The 22,831-nt window shown below is 40.3% G+C and overlaps 1 protein-coding gene, 1 long non-coding RNA gene and 1 pseudogene across 2 annotated transcripts; 1 reads left to right on the top strand and 2 right to left on the bottom strand.

Annotated features, from left to right (window-relative positions):
* Positions 1-500: 500 nt before the first annotated feature.
* LOC144193217 (uncharacterized) lies at positions 501-2,031 on the bottom strand. The gene is made up of 3 exons (XR_013325678.1): positions 1,618-2,031; positions 1,346-1,492; positions 501-1,210 (listed from the first exon to the last, which is right to left on the bottom strand). It is a non-coding gene; the product is annotated as an uncharacterized LOC144193217 (long non-coding RNA).
* Positions 2,032-4,709: 2,678 nt separating this feature from the next.
* LOC144193216 (general transcription factor II-I repeat domain-containing protein 2A pseudogene) lies at positions 4,710-5,420 on the top strand (annotated as a pseudogene).
* A 12,883-nt stretch (positions 5,421-18,303) lies between these two features.
* LOC144193215 (complement C5-like) lies at positions 18,304-21,448 on the bottom strand (the record flags this gene model as incomplete). Its single annotated transcript, XM_077711986.1, has 5 exons — positions 18,304-18,979; positions 19,050-19,188; positions 21,042-21,134; positions 21,211-21,300; positions 21,365-21,448. Coding segments are annotated over 5 exons (545 nt in total), but the record flags the coding sequence as incomplete, so codon positions are not given.
* Between the last annotated feature and the right edge of the window lie 1,383 nt (positions 21,449-22,831).

Below are 22,831 nucleotides of genomic sequence, written 5' to 3'. Positions count from 1 at the left end.
GCTCAATCTTTTTGCAGCTTGGGCGTTTCCTGGTTGTGTCGGTCCCCAAAGAACGTTGGTTTCCTCATCGGGGCTTATTTTCATGGTGGTGACCTTATTTTTTTCGCTCGTTCTTCTTTTTCTTCTTTTCTTTGATGTCGTGTAGACGTTTCATACACTGTTCTTTCCATATTTTCAACACCAACAACTGTTTCTCAACCTCCTCACTTTTCTTTCCCTTTCTTTCCCTTTCCTTTTAAAATTGCCTTTCTAAGTTCATCAAACGTTCCATATCCTTCAAATTGGGACAGAAACCATGTTTCTCCACCCATTGTGGCTGATACAGGCAACTCCCCATACAATGCATCAACATATATTTCAGATCCAGTAACTATCCAATTTCCATTCTGCAGTTCACCAACAAACCCAGCCCTTTTGTTGCTTTTTTTTACCCATATTAAACACTTACTTAATAGTTTAAACAACAGTTTTATGCTAAATTTCCCGAAATTGATCTCAATACTTTGTGATTCACCCAATATTTCGGATCACACCAAGTGGAGTCCCTGACTCAACACTCAGTGGAGTCCCTGACTCCACATTCTTAATGAAGTTCGTGACTCAACACTACCGCAGTTTTTATGACTCCCCCTAGTGGTAAGAGGTACCAGGGAGTCCCAATTCCCACAACAGAAAAAGGGGAAGCAAAAGATACTAAAGTGGCACCCTTAAATGAAAAAGGTAAAAAACACCCTCCAAGACAGGTGTTCAAATGGACACCCTCCAAAATACAGGAAATAAGTATGCCATTGTCAGAACTGATGGAATAAAAGTCTAGACATGGGAATGAACTATGTGTATAAGTGCAACAAACTATATGTATACCCTGTCTAAACTTATTTCAAGTACCCCTATGCAGCCCAAAATAATTAACTTTATCAACCTAAATACTCAAAAAAATAATAGCATACTCATAAATTAGGTGAAAATGGGACAAACCAAACTAACTGAACTTTAGACAGTTGGTGCCTTCTAAAGAAAGTAAGACTCCACTGTCTTAGCACCTTCATGCTGGACAGTTGAGCAGAGAACTGAAAAATAAGAGGTTAATAAGGTTTAAATAAGGGCAGGAAGTGGGTCTTGATTGGAGGAGGGATGAGTGGGAAGTAGTTACAGCTATGTTGGCCTGGGCAGGGCTTTGCCACAGGGGTGGAGCCACAGCTCCAGATACCTGCAGAAAAAAACAAACACAAACCAACACAACCTACTACAGAATGTATACCCAGGCTGACAACCATAGCAGCAGTGATAATACTCATTCAAATTATCACACTTCACGGAGACAGAAATAAAAGGGTGAACTCACGATCTTTCTCGTTCCGAACCTGCCCTGGTTCAGAGGGACCCGTCACCAGATTACTCGTCCGGCAAGGGAACAGCCGTCGGGTTGACCCTTTCAATGGAGGGATGTTGACAGTCTTTATTTTGCCCTTCGTCGTGCTCCGTCGCCGCTCTGGCAATTAATTGTTGGCTTGTTGGGTCTCAGGCTTAGGCAGCAATGTATGTTAGGTATGTAATACAACTTCAGGAACAGGCACAGAATGAGTGAGATCAATTTAAAGGAAATAGGTTTATTACCAGACTGCAGGGTGGAGAGAGAGAGCTCAAACAGTGGAAAACCGCTCAGCCTGGTGTCCTTTTCAACTCTCTCTTCAGTGAACAGTGTGTCAGTCTTTATACAGTGGACCCTCGCTACTTCGCGTTCCACTTATTGCTGCCTGCAGAGCTTCGCAGATTTTTTTCAGGAATTTTTTTGTTTTTTTAAAGATATTTGTTGGGGCTACCAGCCAAGACCTAAATAAACTCGAACACAGGAACACACACTGAGGCAGATGGAATGAAAGTTGAAGGCCGCGTCTGCAGAGGCGGGGGAGTGGACCATCCTGAGGCCCGAGAGTGTGACTACTCTCCAAGCTCCTCTAAGCTATCTCCCGCCGAAAAGCTGCTTCAACGGTGGTTTTATTAGAGATAAGACAAGTCATAAAAATGGGAGGCGTTAATACAAATGAAGGAGGTTAATATTACATTAAAATTATAAATTACATCGTCCTACAGGGTGTGGAAACAAAATATTCAATTAGAATTAGTAATTTCATCATTTTATACATTTTAAAACACAAAAAAAATGCACATGCGCAAAGCTTTATGGGGATTACGGCCGCGTCACTTCCGCATCATGCCCGCGCCACGCCGCGTCACTTCCGCATTACGGCGCGTCACTTCCGCATTTTGGCCGCGTCACTTCCGTATCACGGGCATAAACGCAAGCTGATTGGCCAGCTGAATGCTCACTGAATATACTCGACTCCCCATTGGCCCATTCGCCACGGATGCCCATTCTCAGTCCACGCCTATCTCGTGCTATACAGTACGCTTCTCGCTAAGTTAAGCGTAAACGTTTTGTGAAGCCCTTCGTGATGCTTCCCAAACACTCTCCATGCACTGGTTATATGGATCCGTGATTGTATGGCGAAGCAAATCAGCCTGGACGGAAACTTAATCCGAAGTAAGGGCTGGCTTGAGAGGTTTAAGTGGCGAGTCGGACTAAGGAAGCGAGTCGCTATGTTGAGGATGTGTTTCCGGGAATGATAGAAGAAAATGTCCCGGAGCAAGTTTTCAACATGGATGAAACTGGACTCTACTGGAAGAGGATGCCGTCCCGAACATTTATATTCAAGGACGAACTTCAGAAGACAGGTTTCAAAGCCCATAAGGATCGAGTGACTCTGCTATGATGTTTTTGAATTTCCGAGTTTTCTGAATAAAAGTTTACATTTATTACATTTGCAGTTTTTTACTCTATACATATATACTATATTTGATTTGTTTGTATGCACCAACATAACACCTGCATTCTAATGTGGAATAAAACACCTGAATGAACAGCATATTAGCCTGGTGGTGGTTTTGGTCACGTGTTATACGTTTCTATAAGAGTTTTTGAATGGCGCCCGGCTACTTTGCGGTTTCACCCTTCTGCGGGGGTGTCCCGGTCCCCATTACCCGCGATAAGCGAGGGTCCACTGTATAGGAAAACAGCGTAAGAGTAATGTAGGAAAGAGTTGATGCAAACAAAACTTTGGGCTGATATGGTTAGACATTTGCAAGGTTGTAAGTTTATAAGTTTTGTGCAAACACAATATTTGTATAGCTCACACAAACTGCCGCAGCCTATCTTACATCGAGCGATTCGAACAAACAATTACAAAGTGAGTTGTCCACATCAAGTAATTAAAGCGAACAATTGCAAAGCCAGTCAACCAGAAGTCAGCCGAGGAGGAATCAGCCAACATTGCAACAGCACACATCAGAAAAAATAGGAGAGAAACAAAATTTCGAACTCAAGAAAAAACATCCTGAAAAATTGTTCGAGTCGTGCCCACTTTGAGGATGTTTATCTTGCGCATTTTTTATAATCATTATTAAAAGTCGTCAAAGGCAATCATCTTTGTATAGTTTTTCTTTTCAAAATGTTTTTCAACCAGCACTGCAGAAGCAGGTGAGAACCAGAAGTGACTCTGAAAATGGGTGTAAAATTACATTTCAAAGAAATAGTCACACAAACGATGGTTGTTGATTAATGTTGTTGTTTGAATTCCTAATGCTGTTCTTGAAACGTGTGTTAATGCTTGTGTGCTATCTCTGTGTTGCATCCCAGTAGCTTTCTCTTGTTCCCATTTGGGTAGATTTTGTATATATACTTGTTATTCATTTTGTGACTTTAATAAATAATTTAATTATCAACTTTCTTTCAAAATTGGGATATGTTGAACAATGTTAAAGGGTTTAGTTCAGACATGGGCAAACTAAGGCCCGCGGGCCGTATATGGCCTGTTACACAATTTAATCTGGCCCGCCGAGCTTGTCCAATAAATAAAATAATAATGCTTCATAAATCATTCATTACATCTTGTCCATGCAATACCGTGTTTCAACAATAGATGGCGCGCTGACATTTAGGCCTTTGTTGAGTCGCGCCTTTCTCTTTATTTATCTCTCTTTAATTTTCTCATTGCCATTTGAGCCCTTCTGTAAAAATGAGCGGACCAAAGAAAAGGAAAGTGGACCGTGAGTGTCTTGTGTTTAATAAAGAGTGGACAACTAAATATTTCTTCACTGAAGTCCGATCAACAGCTGTATGTCTGATATGCCAAAAAACTATTGCTGTTTTCAAAGAGTACAATATCAGCCGTCACTTTGCCACGAAGCATGCAAACTACGCTAGCAAGCAGTCAACACAACAACGAGCGGCTACTGCTCACAGATTGGTGGCTAATTTGCAGAGTCAGCAGAATGTTTTTCACCGCCAAACTGCAATTCAAGAGGCAAGCACAAAGACAAGCTTTTTGCTGGCCTTCAAACTGGCAAAGGCTATCAAGCCTTTCTCCGAAGGCGAGTTTTTGAAAAAATGCATGATAGAAACAGCAGGTGTTTTGTGTCTGGAGAGCAAAGGCAAGTTCGAAAAAATCAGCTCATCACGCAGGACAGTAACTCGCCGTGTGAAACTCATTGATGAAGATATAGTGAGCGAGTTAAACAAAAAAGCGGCAACCTTTAAGTTATTTTCATTAGCGCTTGATGAAAGTACGGACATTAAAGACACTGCTCAGCTCCTCATTTTTATCCGCGGGATAAACAAAAGTTTTGAGATAACTGAGGAACTTTTGAGCATGGAGCCGCTGAAGGGGAAAACGCGAGGCGAGGACTTATATGAACATTTGTCTGCTGTCGTTGAGAGAATGAAACTACCATGGAATAAACTTGTCAATGTCACCACAGATGGATCGCCAAATTTAACTGGAAAAAACGTCGGACTGCTGAAAAGAATCCAGGATAAGGTGAAAGAACAAAACCCTGGGCAGGATCTTATCTTCCTTCATTGCATAATTCATCAGGAGTCTCTGTGTAAGTCTGTATTGCAGGTTAATCATGTCGTGGATCCAGTTGTAAAACTTGTTAATTTCAAACGCGCAAGAGGACTTAATCACCGTCAGTTCATTACGTTCTTGGAGGAAACTGATGCGGATCACCCGGACTTACTCTACCATTCCCGTGTCCGCTGGTTAAGTTTGGGCAAAGTGCTACAACGAGTATGGGAGCTCAAAGAGGAGATCATCTCCTTTTTGGAGTTAATTGGGAAATCCGAAGAGTTTCCCGAGCTGAGAGACGTGAACTGGCTGTGTGACTTTGCTTTTTCTGTTGACATTTTTTCGCACATGAATGAGCTGAACGTGAAACTACAGGGGAAAGATCAATTTGTACACAACATGTACACAAATGTGCGAGCCTTCAAATCGAAGCTGATTTTATTCTCCAGACAAATATTAAACAAATCGTTCTCTCATTTTCCCACTCTAGCCACGCTAAAAGAGGCCACCTGAAACATAAAGAAATACTGCAAAACACTGGACGACCTGCACAGAGAATTCTCAGATTTTGAAAAAATTGAGAAGTCACTTCTGTTGGTCTCCTGTCCATTATCACAAGACCCTGAAACAGCGCCACCGGAGCTGCAATTGGAACTGATCGATCTTCAGTCCGATTCCACTTCAAAGGAGAAGTTTAACTCTTCTAAACTGGATGACTTTTACGCTTCACTTAATGAAGCCATGTTTCCAAACCTGCGGAGGATGGCACAGAAGATGCTGGTGTTGTTTGGCTCGACCTACGTTTGTGAGCAGACGTTCAGCATCATGAACATCAACAAAGCCCGTCACAGATCCAAGTTAACTGACCAACACCTCCGATCTATCCTGAGACTTTCCACAACAAAACTAACACCAAACTTTGATGCACTGGCAAAAAAGGGAGACCAACAACACTGTTCCCACTGAAAGTTGGAGTTTTGCTACTGTGATAAAAAAATTGAAAGTTTGAAAGGGCGCATCTTTTAACTACGCACTGCAGCGGGACAGAAAGGATTGAGGTTAGTCGCCTATGTTGTTGGGTAGTAATGTTTTGAATGTTGAAAGTTATATTCATCAACATTTCAATAAATTTTGATATTTGTTTTACTTGGTGCCTTCAATTGAATTGTATTAAAAACAGATGCAATCTCCAGGGTTGATAGATCACAGTTTTCTATTCTAATCTATTTAGCCTACCATTTCTCTTGTACATTTGGAAAATGCAGTCCTCAATGTTAGTGAAACGTGTTGAACATTTATTTGCATGTGCTTGCTGTACTATGAGGTTTGGACACTACAAGCAACGCTTTATTATATTTGGCCCAGCAGTCAATGTACTGCTGTGGCCCCTTGTTCAAATTTTATAACCCATAGTGGCCCGCAAGTCAAAAAGTTTGCCCATCCCTGGTTTAGTTGATAAGTGTGCGAGGACAGTGGAACTAATTTGAGAATTCACAATAAATAAATGACTGCTCGACTTACGAAATTTTCAAGTTTCATAAGTAGAGGTATGACTGTATAGGTGGGCAAACTTTTCGGCCCGGGGGCCACATTGACTTTAAAAAATTGACTAATGGGCCGGGTCAGCTCAAGACACGATTCATATAAATAACGGCATCCGTTAACATTACATACGAAACAGAAACAGAAATAAGGACCATAGTATTAACATACTCATTACTCATCATTAAAGTAAAAAGTATAGAGTACAAAGTAAAGTAAAAAAGGAATGCATTAGGAAATATTAAAATGTAATTTACAAAAAGATAGAGGGGCTGTGAAACATGAAAAACAAATAAGAGTGGACAGAGCTACTGCCACTAGGTTCCGCGTGACGGTGCCATCTTGGGGAAAAAAGAAAAAACAATTGGACAACGTCGGCGGGACAGATTAAAAAGCCTAGCGGGCTGTAGTTTGCCCATTTCTGGTATAGCCATATGTAAGTTTCATTAAAGGCTTTAAATTCTGTGCGAATATATAATTAGAAGGGGGAATGTCAGGATTTTATTTCATATTATTATACATTTGTCAGGAGCAGCCATGCTGCTATCCCCACTGTCGTTTTGTCCCTCCTGCCCTGCCGCTGTGTTCGCACAGATGTGCGTGATTCATAATTACGTGCTGATTTGTGTATTTAAACACCACTGAGTTTGGTAGTCATTGTCGGATCTTCTGCGAAAGTCCTGCATATTCCATTACAACGCAGCCACGCTATCCTGCTCCTCAATTCTATTTGTTCTCCCTGTTCCAGTTTGGTTTCGTTTTCGTTGTTGTCCTTGTTGTTTTGTAAGATCCCTTCTGGGTTAGTAAAGTTGTTAGTTCTGAGCACAAATTGCCTCTTCCTCACCTGCTTCCCCGCGACTGGGTCCTAATGCTTTCTACCTCGCCGGAGACGTCTCCCATTGATGTCTCCCATGGACGTCTCCCGGGGACGTCTCCCGCGGACGTCTCCCGCGGACGTCTCCCGCGGACGTCTCCCGCGGACGTCTCCCGCGGACGTTACCGCGGACGTCTCCCGCGGACCTCTCCCGCGGATCTCTCCCGCGGACGTCTCCCGCGGACGTCACCGCGGACGTCTCCCGTGGACCTCTCCCGCGGATCTCTCCCGCGGATGTCTTTCGCGGACATCTCCCGTGGACGCCTCCTGTGGACGTCTCTCCGGGCCCCCTGAACGAGGGGGCCGATAGCGGTCTCTCTGCGGGCCCCCTGGACGAGGGGGTCGCCGGCTCTCCGAGAATCCAGGGTGAGGTGCCCGACAAATTTTGTAAGATTCTGGTGTCTGTTAAGGACACAGGGCTTGGCCAGCACTTAAAGGGTCAGCGGGGATGCCCGCCGGACCGGCTATTCCCACTCCTCTACAAATGCCGGCGCGGACGTCCGCCGGATCGGCCTCTCTTACGCCCTATCACCAGCCGGCGCATACGCCCACCGGACTGGCCAATCCCGCTCCTCTCAAGAGGCTGGCGCGGACGCCCGCCGGACCGGCTTCTCCTACGGCTCGTCACCAATCGGCGCAGAGGCCAGCTGGATTGGCCACTCCTACACCTTTTCATTGGCCGTCGCAGACGCCCGCTGGACCGGCCACTCCCACGCCTCGTCACCAGTCAGCGCAGACGCTTGCCGGATCGGCCTCTCCTACGCTTCATCACTAGTTGGAGCAGAGGCCCACCGGACCGGCCACTCCCACGTCTTGTCTCGGGCCGGCGTGTATGCCCGCCAAACCGACCACTTCCACGCCTTGTCTCGGGCCGGCGTGTATGCCCGCCAAACCGACCACTTCCACGCCTTGTCTCGGGCCGGCGCGGATGCCCACCGAACCGGCCACTCCCTCTCCTTGTCTCGGGCAGGCGCGGACGCCCGCCGGACCGGCCACTCCCTCGCCTCGTCTCGGGCAGGCGCGGACGCCCGCTGGACCGGCCACTCCCTCGTCTCATCACGGACTGGCGCAGACGCCCCCCGGATGATGTTACCTGTTACACCCCGCCCTCCCTGCCTGCCTTTCTCTTCTCATGGACATTCGGCATTGGGATGTCTGGAATCTGTCCCTTAGACGGGAGGTACTGTCAGGAGCAGACCTGCTGCTATTCCCACACTCGTTTTGTCCCTCCTGCCCTGCCGTTGTGTTTGCACAGCTGTGTGTGATTCATAATTATTTCCTTATTTGTGTATTTAAACACCACTGAGTTTGGTATTCATTGACGGATTGTCTGCGAAAGTCCCTGCGTAAATTCCTGCCTATTCCATTACCATGCAGCCACGCTACCCTCCTCCTAGATTCCACTTGTTCTCCATGTTCTGGTTGGGTTTCTGTAAGATTAGACAAAGTCTCTTTGCAAATGCTTGTTCATATTGTATTAGTTTTTGTAAGTATAACAGCATCATAGTCATCCTTATGCCTGACATGTCAGCATAAACACCCAACTGTCTGACTGAATAATCAATCTTAGTCTTGTGATTGGGTTGACATGTCAGCACAAATACTCAACTGTCCGACACTGATCAATTACTTTTTGCCCTGCAAATGACGTATCTGTCCAAAGTCCTAGTGACAACTGTCAGTTTTGCCTGTATTTCAGACACACTCACTGGTCATTCGACTAGAGTTGCAAGAACATCGCGCTGAACAGGACTCCACTGTTAGAGCTGTCACTCTCCACTTTGCAGTCTGGTAATAAACCTATTTCCTAATTTGAATTAATCTCACTCTTTCTTGACCTGCTCCTGAAGTTATATTTTCAGACCTATCAGTTTCATTTTTGTTACACAAGTCCTTGTTGTTTCGTAAGATACCTTCTGAGTTATTAAAGTTGTTGATTATGAGCACAAATTGCCTCTTCCTCACCTGCTTCCCCGCGACTGGGTCCGTCCGAATCCTTTCTACCTCGTCGAAGACGTCTCCCGTGGACATAACAACATTTGGCTTATTATTGAACTTGCTTTGCTAAACATTATTAGGATCATACTTGCTTGCAACGAAGCATTTTTTTTGCTCCTGACAACTGAAGTTACTCACCGTAACATCAGTGCTTCTCAAATAGTGGGGCGCGCCCCCCTGGGGGGGGGGGGGGTGGGGGGCGTGGTGGGATCCCTGGGGGGGCGCGTGTAACCCTGGGGAACAGGATTTTATGTGGCCGTACTAGTATAAAGTGTAATTGCGCATCCACTACAGTAGCTGGCAGTGGCGCTCTCATTTATTTCTTATTTCAGGCTTTGATGCAATTAAAATCTTTTCTGTTGCAGACTTAAAACAAGATTTAATAAAGTTATTCTTTGCAAGTTTGACTATATTTCTTTCTTTTTTTCCTTTTCTTTAATGTTAATAAGGATAAAATGTTGTACAATTTTATAAAATGATTTTATTTTTAGTCACGGTGGGAAGTGGGGGGGGGGGGGGGGGGGGGGCGCGAATAGTTTTCTTCTTTCTAGGGGGGGCCTAACAGAAAATAATTGAGAAGCACTGCTCTAAATATACTTTGAATAAAGAGGAGCCAGAATAGACTACACACCTACATTTTGCCTTTTGCTAATAAACTTTACTCCTAGAAGTCTAAAACAAATTGAATACATCCAGGAGGCTAACGATGGGAAGAGGTGAAGCGAGTGCCCGACTCCATCATGTGGCCTGCAAAGCCAACATCCCTTGACAACGAGGGATGACTTTCCTGACCTGGGGTCCCTCCAGCGGACACTGTGCTGATCATTGGCGGGTGATAGAGGAAAAGGGACAGTGGCACCCCAGATGGCAGTCTTACAGAACCACAATAAATCTCTGCGTGCTGATAAAGTGGAAATATCGCTCCTTCCCCCCAACCTGCACCAGAAGTCCAAAAGAACTGTGTAGTGTTTGGATGTTGGAAGTACACTATTGTTTTTTTAAGGAGGGAATATTGGGCACGGCTTATAAATGACATGTAGTTAGCAAATAACGATTGTCTCGCTCTGTCTAAACCAAAACCGGCCTGAGTGTGCAGTCTGTTCGAACCTCAATATAAAATCCCAAGTTGGTCAACCTAGGTCTCCCCCCTTCCACCTGCTTCTGGATTAAAGACTTTCTGGTCAACCAACCAGCAACACATGAAGCTTGGTTACCAACACCCATTTGCCTTGACGGTCAGTAATGGCTCGCCACAAAGCTGTGGGCCGAGTCCACTACTGTACGCGCACTACAAACACAATTTCAGTCCCCAAGAACATCATTGTGGAATTTGCAAACGATAAAACCTTGGTGGGGATATTCACAGAGGGGAATGAGATGGCCTATTACAGAAATGAGGTCCTTAGACCCAATGAGTGGTGCGCTGTCAACAATGGCGCTGTGAATGTTCCAAAACCAGAGAAGTCATGCTGAACTTCCGACGCAACAAGGCTGCTCCGTCCTCCTTGAATATCAATGGCGAATGTGTGGAGCGAGTGTAGACTTTCAAATTCCTGACAGTCCATATCTCTGCATACCTCACTTGGACAGTAAACACCACATCACTCGTCAAGAAGGCGCATCAGAGACTACATTTCCTGAGAGTATTCTGGAAGGAGCAAATAAACGCTAATCCTCTGGTTAACTTCTACAGCCATTGAGAGCATGCTGACCTACGCTGTGTCAGTGTGGCACTGAAGCTGACAGGAAAAGACTGATCAAGACTAATTTCTAATCCTGCACTTGCACTAAAACTCCATAACCTGCTACCCAATTAAGTCACTTTCTGTACCTACTTATTCACCTGACTACTTATTCATGTTGACTACTTTACAATGTTGACTACTACTTGTTTATTATGTTGAGTAGTTGTGTCAGGTTCATTAATAATTACCTTCGTCCGTAATTATCAATAACTGCAGGAAGACATCTTATTCAATTATTGACATTTAATTAAATAGAAATGGATACAACAATGGGTAAAAGCCTCCGAAGGAGAGAGTCAGCAAGTGTCACCTTACAACTTCCGAACGTCTCCTCGAATAGACATTTTCGTCCTATTCTTATGGTCACAAGTTACAGAGTTGTTGATCATTCCATCACGTATGAGTAAAAACAACATCTGGGACTACAATAACAATCAAGGTATTTTACTAATAACAAAAACAGGGACTAGACCTAACAACATTTAGATTAGAGTAATTATACAACCTCCTTGACCTAAGAATCATATAATATAATCATAATCATATAATCGTTACATACAGAAAAACCCGAAGTGTACGGTTACATAACGATAACAATATTCTTGTTATTGTCCGAATAGCCCTGTCCTCGTCACCAAGGGCCCACCAAATCTCAAGGACCGAGATTGGGTGGATTGTTTGTATAACCATCCTGGAACAGGCTGTCTAGGTTAAAGATGACTTGGTGTGACCTCAAGACTTTTGAAAAACAGAAAGAGAATGATTTAACAAAGTAATGAATTAATACAGAGAAAAGAAAGAGAATGATTTAATAAAGAAATGAATTAATATAACTATTATAATAATAAAACAGAATAAACCCAACATTCCCCCGTTTTTATAATATGTATGTTATTAGTCATTTCTTAGTAATCACTAAATGGTAATGTCGGGTGACTGTGATTTTTCCCGCCTACTCCTTACTCCCATGGCTGGTCTGAAAGAGAAAAAACATAATTATATTCGTCCAATTGGTCCTCGGATTTACCGTACTCCTGGACCTCACTGCTTTCCCCAAACCGTCCCATAAGATACAACTCATGTACTTTAGAATTTGTAGGGGCCATTGCAGTAGTTATAAGTCGGCTTAGCAAGGAGCGCAAACAGGGGATACTACATCACCCACACAATGTTAGGATAGCGGTAATTGTGCCTATAGTCCAAATCTTTAGATTTTCCAAAGGTCTTATCCCACCAATCTGACAATGCGGACGTATCTACTCCAGAGTGCTCTTGCATATTGCGGTTCAGTGTTTGCAGGCCAGTAATGGCCCTGGTGAGAGATCCACTGGGTGACGCGTTGTTCGGTATGAAGGTGCAACATTGTTTTCCAAACATTGCACACACGCCCCCTGTTTCAAGGATCATATCCACCGCTATGCGATTCTGGAACGCCATCAGACTGGTAGCTGCCAGTTGTTCCTTCATGGCCACAAATCCCTGTTCAGTATAATTTCCAAGTTTTGAACATTGTAATGTAAGTAATTTATTCTATCCACATTTTTGGTTGGGGTGATTAGAAGGAAGATAGACTCCCAACCTGCTGCGATCTGATTAGCCAGCTTATACTCATCTGGTACGCCCCGGGGGATGCCAATCGCATCAATGTATGTTGGATCTCCTTCCCTCCATGCCTCTCGACGATGTCGGGAGGGTCGACCCTTATCGTCACCAATATACCATAATATTGTAAATTTTGTCATCCTGGCCTTTTTTTTCTTTTAAACAGCCAACCTCCTGGATTAAAGTATTTTGAATAATCAAAAAATTCTGAAATAGTATTAATATAATTTTATCCTCCAAAAGCTAGTTTCCTTTAACTAAGAGCCCTTTGAAATCCACAATTGCTCAAAAATGACTATTTTGGTCTATTTCCCAAATCCAAAGCTTTTTACCAAATCAACCTTTTACTGAACAGATTTTTTCTATCCTCTTAATACATTTCATTTTAAAACCCAAAATATCAATGCGAAAGCATTCGCATAACCTTGCATTTCTTGCAGCCCATGTATTGTTCTTATTCTGAAAAGTCCAAACAGAAAACGCAATTAGCCGTTAACTATGACCTCCACTCTTGCTGCGAAAACAGCATTGTTATCTCATGTTTACAAACCAGCTTTTTCCCTGTGCCCAAATACAACGCTTTTTAGAGAAGACAACCATTAAAACGTCAAATTAACCCCTCTTCCGATATTCAACTACATAACAATATTTTTCCAAGACCCCATATATCCAGAATATGTATGCTGCAAGCACAACAATATGGCAAAAACCCATTTTCTGCCCTCAAGTTTGCTTCAGCACCCCCAAGGCCAATTATTATTATTATAATGTCTTCACGGAAGGGATCACAAAATTTTAGTCGTTTACACGGTCCGAACGCTCCCGAAAGCCCAACATAGTTAAATCGTCTGCCCCGCGGCCCACATGTTTCACTCCCATCTAATCAGCAGCCGCTGCACCAGAAACGCTTCCCCCGCAGTTGACACATTTTTTGGCAAGTCTAGAGCATAATAAAAACACAGGTGACATTCCCTGCTAAACATTTAAATGATCATTTTGTATATATTCTTTTGTCTTTTTAAACACCATCTTCCCGCTAGCGGACGGGATCAAAAACCAAGCTGCAATAAGCCATCACATTGCTGTAAATTGACAGTACATATAGGTTATATTAACAAAGCACCACCAGCACTTGGAAATAACCATTCTAATTGTTGTTATACAAGCCCAAGCATCACAAAAAAACCCAATTTATTGTAATCACAAAACGTCATACCCGGATTAACCAAATCAAATACCAGTGTCCCCATTAATTTTCTAGCTCCTTTTATTTTTGTTAAACTTCCTCCGCGCCCGTCACCTATCTCGGTAAATATTTTCCCCGTCAGCCGAGGAGGCCCCGCTATTTTTTCCTTACCAAACAGTACTTTCCCGCCGCCACGGTCTTAAATATATCCCCGTTATCCGAGGGAGCCCCCACTATTTTCCCAAAATAGTATTTTTTAACTTCTCCCCGGCCTTATTTCGCCATTAGTGTCTGTGGAACAAGCTGTTACACTTTTATCCACTCACATATTATTTATATATGTATATTACCTCCATTAGTGTCTGTGGAACAAGCTGTTACACTTTTATCCACTCACATATTATTTATATATGTATATTACCTCCATTAGTGTCTGTGGAACAAGCTGTTACACTTTTATCCACTCACATATTATTTATATATGTATATTACCTCTATGCATTAGTGCATATATTATCCTGCATTTTATGCATTTTAAGCTGGCCAGCAAACCCATATTTATTTATCCATAAATATAGCTGTGTAATATTTTTAAAGCGCTTTGTCTTACCAATTTTTTTTTCAAATCCCTACAAGTTAGACGTATTTTTTTGGATCGTCATCCAAACCCGCCTTACAACACGTGTTTCCCATATTTTACTTTTTTGTAGTGAGTTCGTGTGCCTCACAGAGTTAACTTTATTATATCTATTTTTATTATTATCACTCCTTCGACTGTATTTCCTAGGCTTATCTTAATTTTACTGCAGAAACCACACAAACAACATACAACGTATATTCGTGCCTACCCTTTAGACACAGGACACTCCCCGGCCCCAATATTGTACCTCTAGTACAATACATTCGTGCCTACCCCTGAGACACAGGACACTTTCCAGCAAAGTGCCCCACCGTACCTGCCATTGACTAGTATAAACACAGGGTTTTATCGCCGTCACCCAGGACGCGAAACCAGCCCAACAATGGGCCTCACATACAATGTCCCTTTAACGCATTTGTCTCAAACTTGTTTTAGATATGGGGTCCCCAATTTCCCAAAATTTCCCAGAATTTATGTACTACCACATCCTGTCAAAAACCCAAAACGACTAACATAACCTGTTTCTAAGCCAGATTCTGGAATTTGGAGAATTTCTCCTTTCCCTCCCTTATCTAAGCTTGTTATTGTCACTCGTTATCACTGTAACATTCAGGCGTATTAACCCCATCGTTGCTAAAGTTCTAACCAATTTGCATGCCCTTAAAGCCGTAAAAGCAACGTTATTTGGTTGTATCAATTGACCAATGCTTATCCAATCCGTAATATCCTTAAAGTCATCAATATGACCTGTGACAAAGCATATTTCCTCCTGCCAGGACAACAGACAATGTTCTTTCAAGTGCACTTTGAAAAACATTCCATGTTACTCCATTCTTAGGGAAAATATGCTCATCCTAAACCAATTATTTTATTTACAATTCACCTAATTATTTGGATGAATGCCATGAATTTTATCATGCCACTATTGCATTGTAAATTTCCCATCTGATGTCGTTAACAGCCAAATAATTCAATACCTACTATACTTCGTAAATCACCTCATATGTTGTTTACTTAAGACACGAGTCATTTCCCATAGCCTGTTACCAAAACAAAAATCTACAACAATTAAATGAGGCTCGAAGGACCAAAATGTCAGGTTCATTAATAATTACCTTCGTCCGTAATTATCAATAACTGCAGGAAGACATCTTATTCAATTATTGACATTTAATTAAATAGAAATGGATACAACAATGGGTAAAAGCCTCCGAAGGGGAGAGTCAGCAAGTGTCACCTTACAACTTCCGAACGTCTCCTCGAATAGACATTTTCGTCCTATTCTTATGGTCACAAGTTACAGAGTTGTTGATCATTCCATCACGTATGAGTAAAAACAACATCTGGGACTACAATAACAATCAAGGTATTTTACTAATAACAAAAACAGGGACTAGACCTAACAACATTTAGATTAGAGTAATTATACAACCTCCTTGACCTAAGAATCATATAATATAATCATAATCATATAATCGTTACATACAGAAAAACCCGAAGTGTACGGTTACATAACGATAACAATATTCTTGTTATTGTCCGAATAGCCCTGTCCTCGTCACCAAGGGCCCACCAAATCTCAAGGACCGAGATTGGGTGGATTGTTTGTATAACCATCCTGGAACAGGCTGTCTAGGTTAAAGATGACTTGGTGTGACCTCAAGACTTTTGAAAAACAGAAAGAGAATGATTTAACAAAGTAATGAATTAATACAGAGAAAAGAAAGAGAATGATTTAATAAAGAAATGAATTAATATAACTATTATAATAATAAAACAGAATAAACCCAACAAGTTGTTTATTTATTTATTATGTTGACTAGTTGTTTATTTATTTATTATGTTGACTAGTTGTTTATTTATTTATTATGTTGACTAATTATTTATTTATTATGTTGACTAGTTATTTATTTATAATGTTGACTAGTTATTTATTTATTATGTTGACTAGTTAATTATCTATTATGTTAACTACTTCTTTGTTGAATATTTATTTATCATTTATTGTTTTGATCTTTTGGTATTTTTTTTGTTTCTTGTTGTTTCTGCATTTCGTGGTGAAACTTTAAATTTCATTGTAATTCAATTCAATTAGACCTCCAATCCCATGTAATCACTCAATTTGTAATTTGTTCTATTTATTTAAAGCACAATGTTTTTCATTCACGATACAAATGGTTAGGATTTCAGATTCACTGTCATTGTCATAATAGCATAGTGACAGCACTATAATTATAAGTTATTTCATGATGCCATTGTTAGAATTTTTCTTCTGATCATGCATGATTCCCTTGTGCCAAGGTAATGGTATCTTCCCTTATTTTTTTGTAAATTTCTTATGATGTCTTGTTTATATTATATGATTCATGGTGTTACAGTCACGACTTTTCGCAGTCAAGTCATAAATATGTTAAAATTTCAAACTGACTTCGTGTTATGTAGAAGTTGTCATGATTTTGATAGATTGTCACGTTTTCATGGTTATCTGGCGTCATGGTAATTTCGGTACCCGGACGTTTGGTCGACGGGCAATTCGTCGTCGGATTCGCCGCCGGACATTTCGTCGAACGGACAATTCGTCGCCGGATTCGCTCGCTCTCAAAATGTTGTGGTCTGAGAATGCACTTTAAATAGAGATTTAATTTTAAAACAGGGGTGGGCACTTAATTTCACAAAGGGAATTAACCTGTGGCTATAATCCTACATATTTACATGTTCATTAATTTGTATAGTCCCTTTATCCAATAAATCTAACACAAACTCAAGTGCAGTTCAAATGCAGTTGCCAGGCGACCAATCCATTTAAAGCGGAACCTCAGCAGCATCAGGGCTTTGGAGGTCATCTGTACAGTTTGAACTCTGTCCATGGTGGTGACTGACAAGTAAAACAATGATTTCGGGAAGCAACAATTCGGTCAATTTTCTAAGTAATGCTAAATAATGAGTGTTGTTTAATGTAGGCTCTTCTTCCAATGAATGTAGTTTCCTATTCAAACAACAATAAATGAACAAACCAATGGTGATAAACACAGCCTTCATGTCGTAGTTGTCAGGAGTGGCTCATTTGCCCCTCCTGGCTTAATGTCATTTTCAGTTTCAACTGTGTGCAATTTCGTGATTATGTCTTCCTGGGTTACTTAAGGATTATGGGTTGTGTTCGTCGTCGTCGGATCGACTTGTTGTTTCCTCGTTGTTCATGCTGGCATCACTTCCGCCACGCCACGCCGGGACGTGACCCTCGGCGCGGGATATCATGTTTTGTTTTCAGTTGTAGTTAGTTGTTTCAAGCCCCTGTTGTTTTTGTAAGTTTTTGCCAAGTAAACCAAGGAATCAAATGCAAACGAAACGGCCTCCTTTTCCATCGGCATCACCGCACTATGGGTAACATTCCCCCCGGTGGCGCCACGCTACGTGGCGCATCCGTAACAGTAGTAGCACCTCTGATCAGGTTGTTGTACCGTCCATTGAAGAATCTGCCCGTATTGAATAGACAAGATTCCACAGAAAAGCTTAGGCAAGTCAGTGTGTGAGGCTAACTCATATTCTGCCATTGATGGCAATAAGTGTGCAATCCATTTTCACTGGGCGATTGGCAGTTAAAGAGGCCATTCATTCACTGCGCTTGTCAACAGTACATTTTAACCAGAAGTTCCACTTATAATGGATTGGTCGTCTGGCAACTGCATTTGAACTGCACTTGAATTTGAGTTAGATTTATTGGACCTATTGGATATACAAATTAATGATCATATACATTTGTGAAATTTAATTGCCCACCCCTGCTTTAATATTGAACCTCTTTTTAAAGTACATTCTTAGACCACAATATTTTCAGCGGGAGCGAATCCGGCGTCCGTTCGACAAACCCCCCGTCGACCAAACGTCCGTTTGATGAAACGTCCGGGGACGAAGTCTCCGTCGACCAAGTGTCCGTCGACCAAGTGTCCGTCGACGAAACATCCAATCACGGTAATTTCATGACATCATGTAATTGGTGATTAGGGTGATTTCATTGTGTCATGGATATGCCTGTGTAATTTGTCCTTTTGTAGTCATATCATAACATCATTGTGATTTCATGACTTCAAGGTGATGCCTTGTCAGTCATTACTTTGTCAATATTGTATTATGATGTCACCCAGATTTACCTGTCAAGTAAATTGAAACATTATTGTTGTTAATTTTAATAAGTGATGCTGAGATAACTATGCTAAATTCAGGCTAATTAATTGCATGATGTTTTGCTCCATTTAGGTGTTGTCACTTTAACACGTCTTGTTGTGAACATGACTTACAACGTTGTCATGTTTAGGTCATGACACAATGTTGATGTCATGGTAATGTGGTCAAGCATTTTGACAGCTGAAGAATTGCAGGTCCAAGGCATATTCGTCCATCGTGGCACTCTGTGCTGCGGAAATTGGGTCCCCACTTTGAATAGGCCAGGGCTCCAGAACGGCGTCAGCATCCAAAAGAAGGCGAAACCTAAAGACCATTATTACACTGAGAGGAAGGAAAAGTCCACAAGTCTAGGCAAGGATGGTAGGGCACTAACCTCGAAATGTGGCCTGCTTGGACCTCAGAACCGCTGGATCCAATGAACAGGTATTGGTGGTCAATCTCCACATCTACCAGATTACACGTTACTTTCTTAATAAGATCCACTTCTGAGCCAGGAACCAATGACTGAAAGGCTAAAAAATGGAAGATGACACATAAAAAATGCCAGGTCTCATTTACAACTTCGTTCAAAAAAGATGGATGTAGAGTAATACCTCGACATACGAGTGCACCGACATGCGAGTGCACCGACATATGAGCAATTTGAAATATGAGTAAAATTTCGTGCAAATATTAACCTTGAGATACGAGACAGATTTTGATATACAAGCATACAGCAACGACTGGCCAAAGCGAGAGGCTGCTTTTGGGAACAACATGGGCACTGTCATTCCTGTCGCAACTCCCTCGAGTACTGGGCGGAGTGTTGCATTTTTTCAGTGTTTTTTTCCCCCCCGTAAGACAGTTCAGAATGGCGGAGCTTGTTCGCTAATACGAGAGGAGTATACTACTCCTACCACTCTGGGCAAGTGGTCATAAGTTATCCTACAGTGAGGATATGTGTGCATCATTTTCTGAATATTAAACAAACAATCTTCGATAGCTTTTAGCTGCAGCTCAAAGTGAGGGTTGAGGCAGGGCAAATGGAGCCAACCCGGGAAAATAAATATATAACATTTTAAAACTTAATTAGAATTAAGTTTAGTGAGTGTGTGCATCGTAATCCAAGTACATTTAAATTTGTTATGCAATTTTATTAATTCAGATTATATATATATATATATATATATATATATATATATATATATACACACACACATACATACATATATAGCAGCGGAGGTCCGTGCATTTCCTAGCGACGCCTTCAATCCGACACATAAAATATAATCAATAATAACCTCATACAATTAAATAATTATTTAGGAATAACAGTGTTGTGTCAAAGTATTCAAAAATTTATTGAAACTTTGGCTGTCCCCGGGAAAAGGCTCTGATGACCAGGTAGGGCACGGAGGATAAGATGCCCTGGCACGGGGTCGGACACAAAGGATAAGCGGCCCCGGGAAAAGGATCCAATGACCGGGCAAGGCACGTAGAATAAACTGCTCCATCACGGAGGATAAGTGGCAAAGGAGAAAACTGGTCCTGGGCATCGCAAATAAATGGTTGAAAATGCCTTTCTGGCACGGGCATAGTGCATCTAGCTGTTACGATCCCGTCGCGTAGTGCGACGCGATCGGGGGGGAAGGTGAACCCAGGTGCGGAGTCGCCGAAGCAAATGGAAAAGGGGAGGCAGATATGTTGCTCTTGTTGCTTGGTTTAATAAACGGGAAAAACATAACATAAACAAATTAGCTTGATCACTTACTACTACAGTAAAGAAACATGCAGCGTGGCGTGGCGTCAAGTGAACGGCATGACAACGCGGAAACACAGGGAATGAAACCAGACGATCCGACAAACACTCAACAAAAACCATAATGCTTATATAGCCAAAAAAACCCTAATCACCTAATTAGCCACGGCCGATAACAATCATGACATCATGCCAGGAGGGGCAATCAAGCCACTCCTGACACTAGCAAAAATTTGACAACAGGACATAGAAGGAGATAAAAACATTGAGAAATTTGCCCCCAACTATTGTGGCCTTTCTATGGTCTGTTCAAATTTTCAGTGATTCTATTGGGAACAAGATCCAATTACGCAGTGCGATTCACCTCATGGAAATTGTTTAAACTGCTTCCCACACTCACGGCAGAACTCAATTGTGTTAATCTTTACACTATAATACCACCAAAATAATTATTCTCGCTTCTCGCAGCATCTACAGGATTTTCACAATAGTGAGAAGAAGTAATGCATTGCACGCTTGCGCAGTAGAAAAAGTCTTGACTCTGTTCTTGATCCCGGTCTTGAATTTATAGGGTCATTATTTTCTTTATTTCAGGTTTCTGTGTGTGATTGAGACTCTTGCTTTTACCTTTGTTAGCATTTTTGAGGACTTCACGAACAGTGGCTGTGAAGGTCAGAAAATCTCCTTCTATTTGTGAAGACATGATATGGAGCTTGTAAGCTGCAAAAAAAGAGAAGTCATGGTGGCGCTGTGTTCGAGTGTCGACGCACAAGGTGAAATGCTTCCACGTTCTTACCATGTTTTATATGAGGCTGGCACGTTTCATGACGGCGTTTGGCAGCAGTTAAATTCAAGTCTTGCTTAGCTCTATATGTCGCACACACAACTATAACACATGCAGAATGTTAACCTCACATGAGGAGAAAAGCCATTAATAAGATATTGGGCACCTGTCATACACTGGCACTGGTCAGCCAAACACAGACGCTGCAACTTCTGTTCTTTGGATGAGAAAGACTTGATACAGAAGCTTCCTAAAGAGCAACAATCATTTGGTCAGACAAGCCAATTGAAGGGTTGGGGTGAGTGGTTCGTTACTCCTAAATAGCTCCCCAACATTTTTCTGACAGGGGACCAGAAAAGTCTTCCTATTTTCTTGCAAGGTGAGAAGCCCCTGACCCATTCTCTTTATTGGCTAGTGATAAACGACAAGGCTCACATCCTTCCGACTCAATTTTAAAAGGCTTCTGCCCAAAAGTGGGCGTTAATTTGAATTTGTTGTAGCTGTCCTCGTCATTCACATGACCTTCCGCACCATCTTTAATCAAAAACAACGCTCATTATATATATATATATATATATATATATATATATATATATATATATATATATATATATATATATATATATATATATATATATATATATATATATATATATATATATATATATATATATATATATATATATATATATATATATACATACATACATACATACATACATACATACATACATACATACATACATACATACATACATACATACATACATACATACATACATACATACATACATACATACATATATATATATATATATATATATATATATATATATATATATATATATATATATATATATATATATATATATATATATATATATATATATATATATATATATATATATATATATATATATATATATATATATATATATATATATATATATATATATATATATATAGATAGATAGATAGATAGATAGATAGATAGATAGATAGATAGATAGATAGATAGATAGATAGATAGATAGATAGATAGATAGATATATATATATATATATATATATATATATATATATATATATAGATATATATATATATATAGATATATATATATATATAGATATATATATATAGATATATATAGATCTATATATATATATATATATATATATATATATATATATATATATATATATATATATATATATATATATATATATATATATATATATATATATATATATATATATATATATATATATATATATATATATATATATATATCTATATATCTATATATCTATATATATATATATATATATATATATATATATATATATATATATATATATATATATATATATATATATATATATATATATATATATATATATATATATATATATATATATATATATATATATATATATATATATATATATATATATATATATATATATATATATATATATATATATATATATATATATATATATATATATATATATATATATATATATATATATATATATATATATATATATATATATATATATATATATATATATATATATATATATATATATATATATATATATATATATATATATATATATATATATATATA

Source organism: Stigmatopora nigra, unplaced genomic scaffold (assembly GCF_051989575.1).
Source record: "Stigmatopora nigra isolate UIUO_SnigA unplaced genomic scaffold, RoL_Snig_1.1 HiC_scaffold_229, whole genome shotgun sequence".
NCBI lineage: Eukaryota > Metazoa > Chordata > Actinopteri > Syngnathiformes > Syngnathidae > Stigmatopora > Stigmatopora nigra.
The sequence above is the reverse complement of the archived record's forward strand: the minus strand, read 5'-3'. Positions and strand labels throughout refer to the sequence as shown.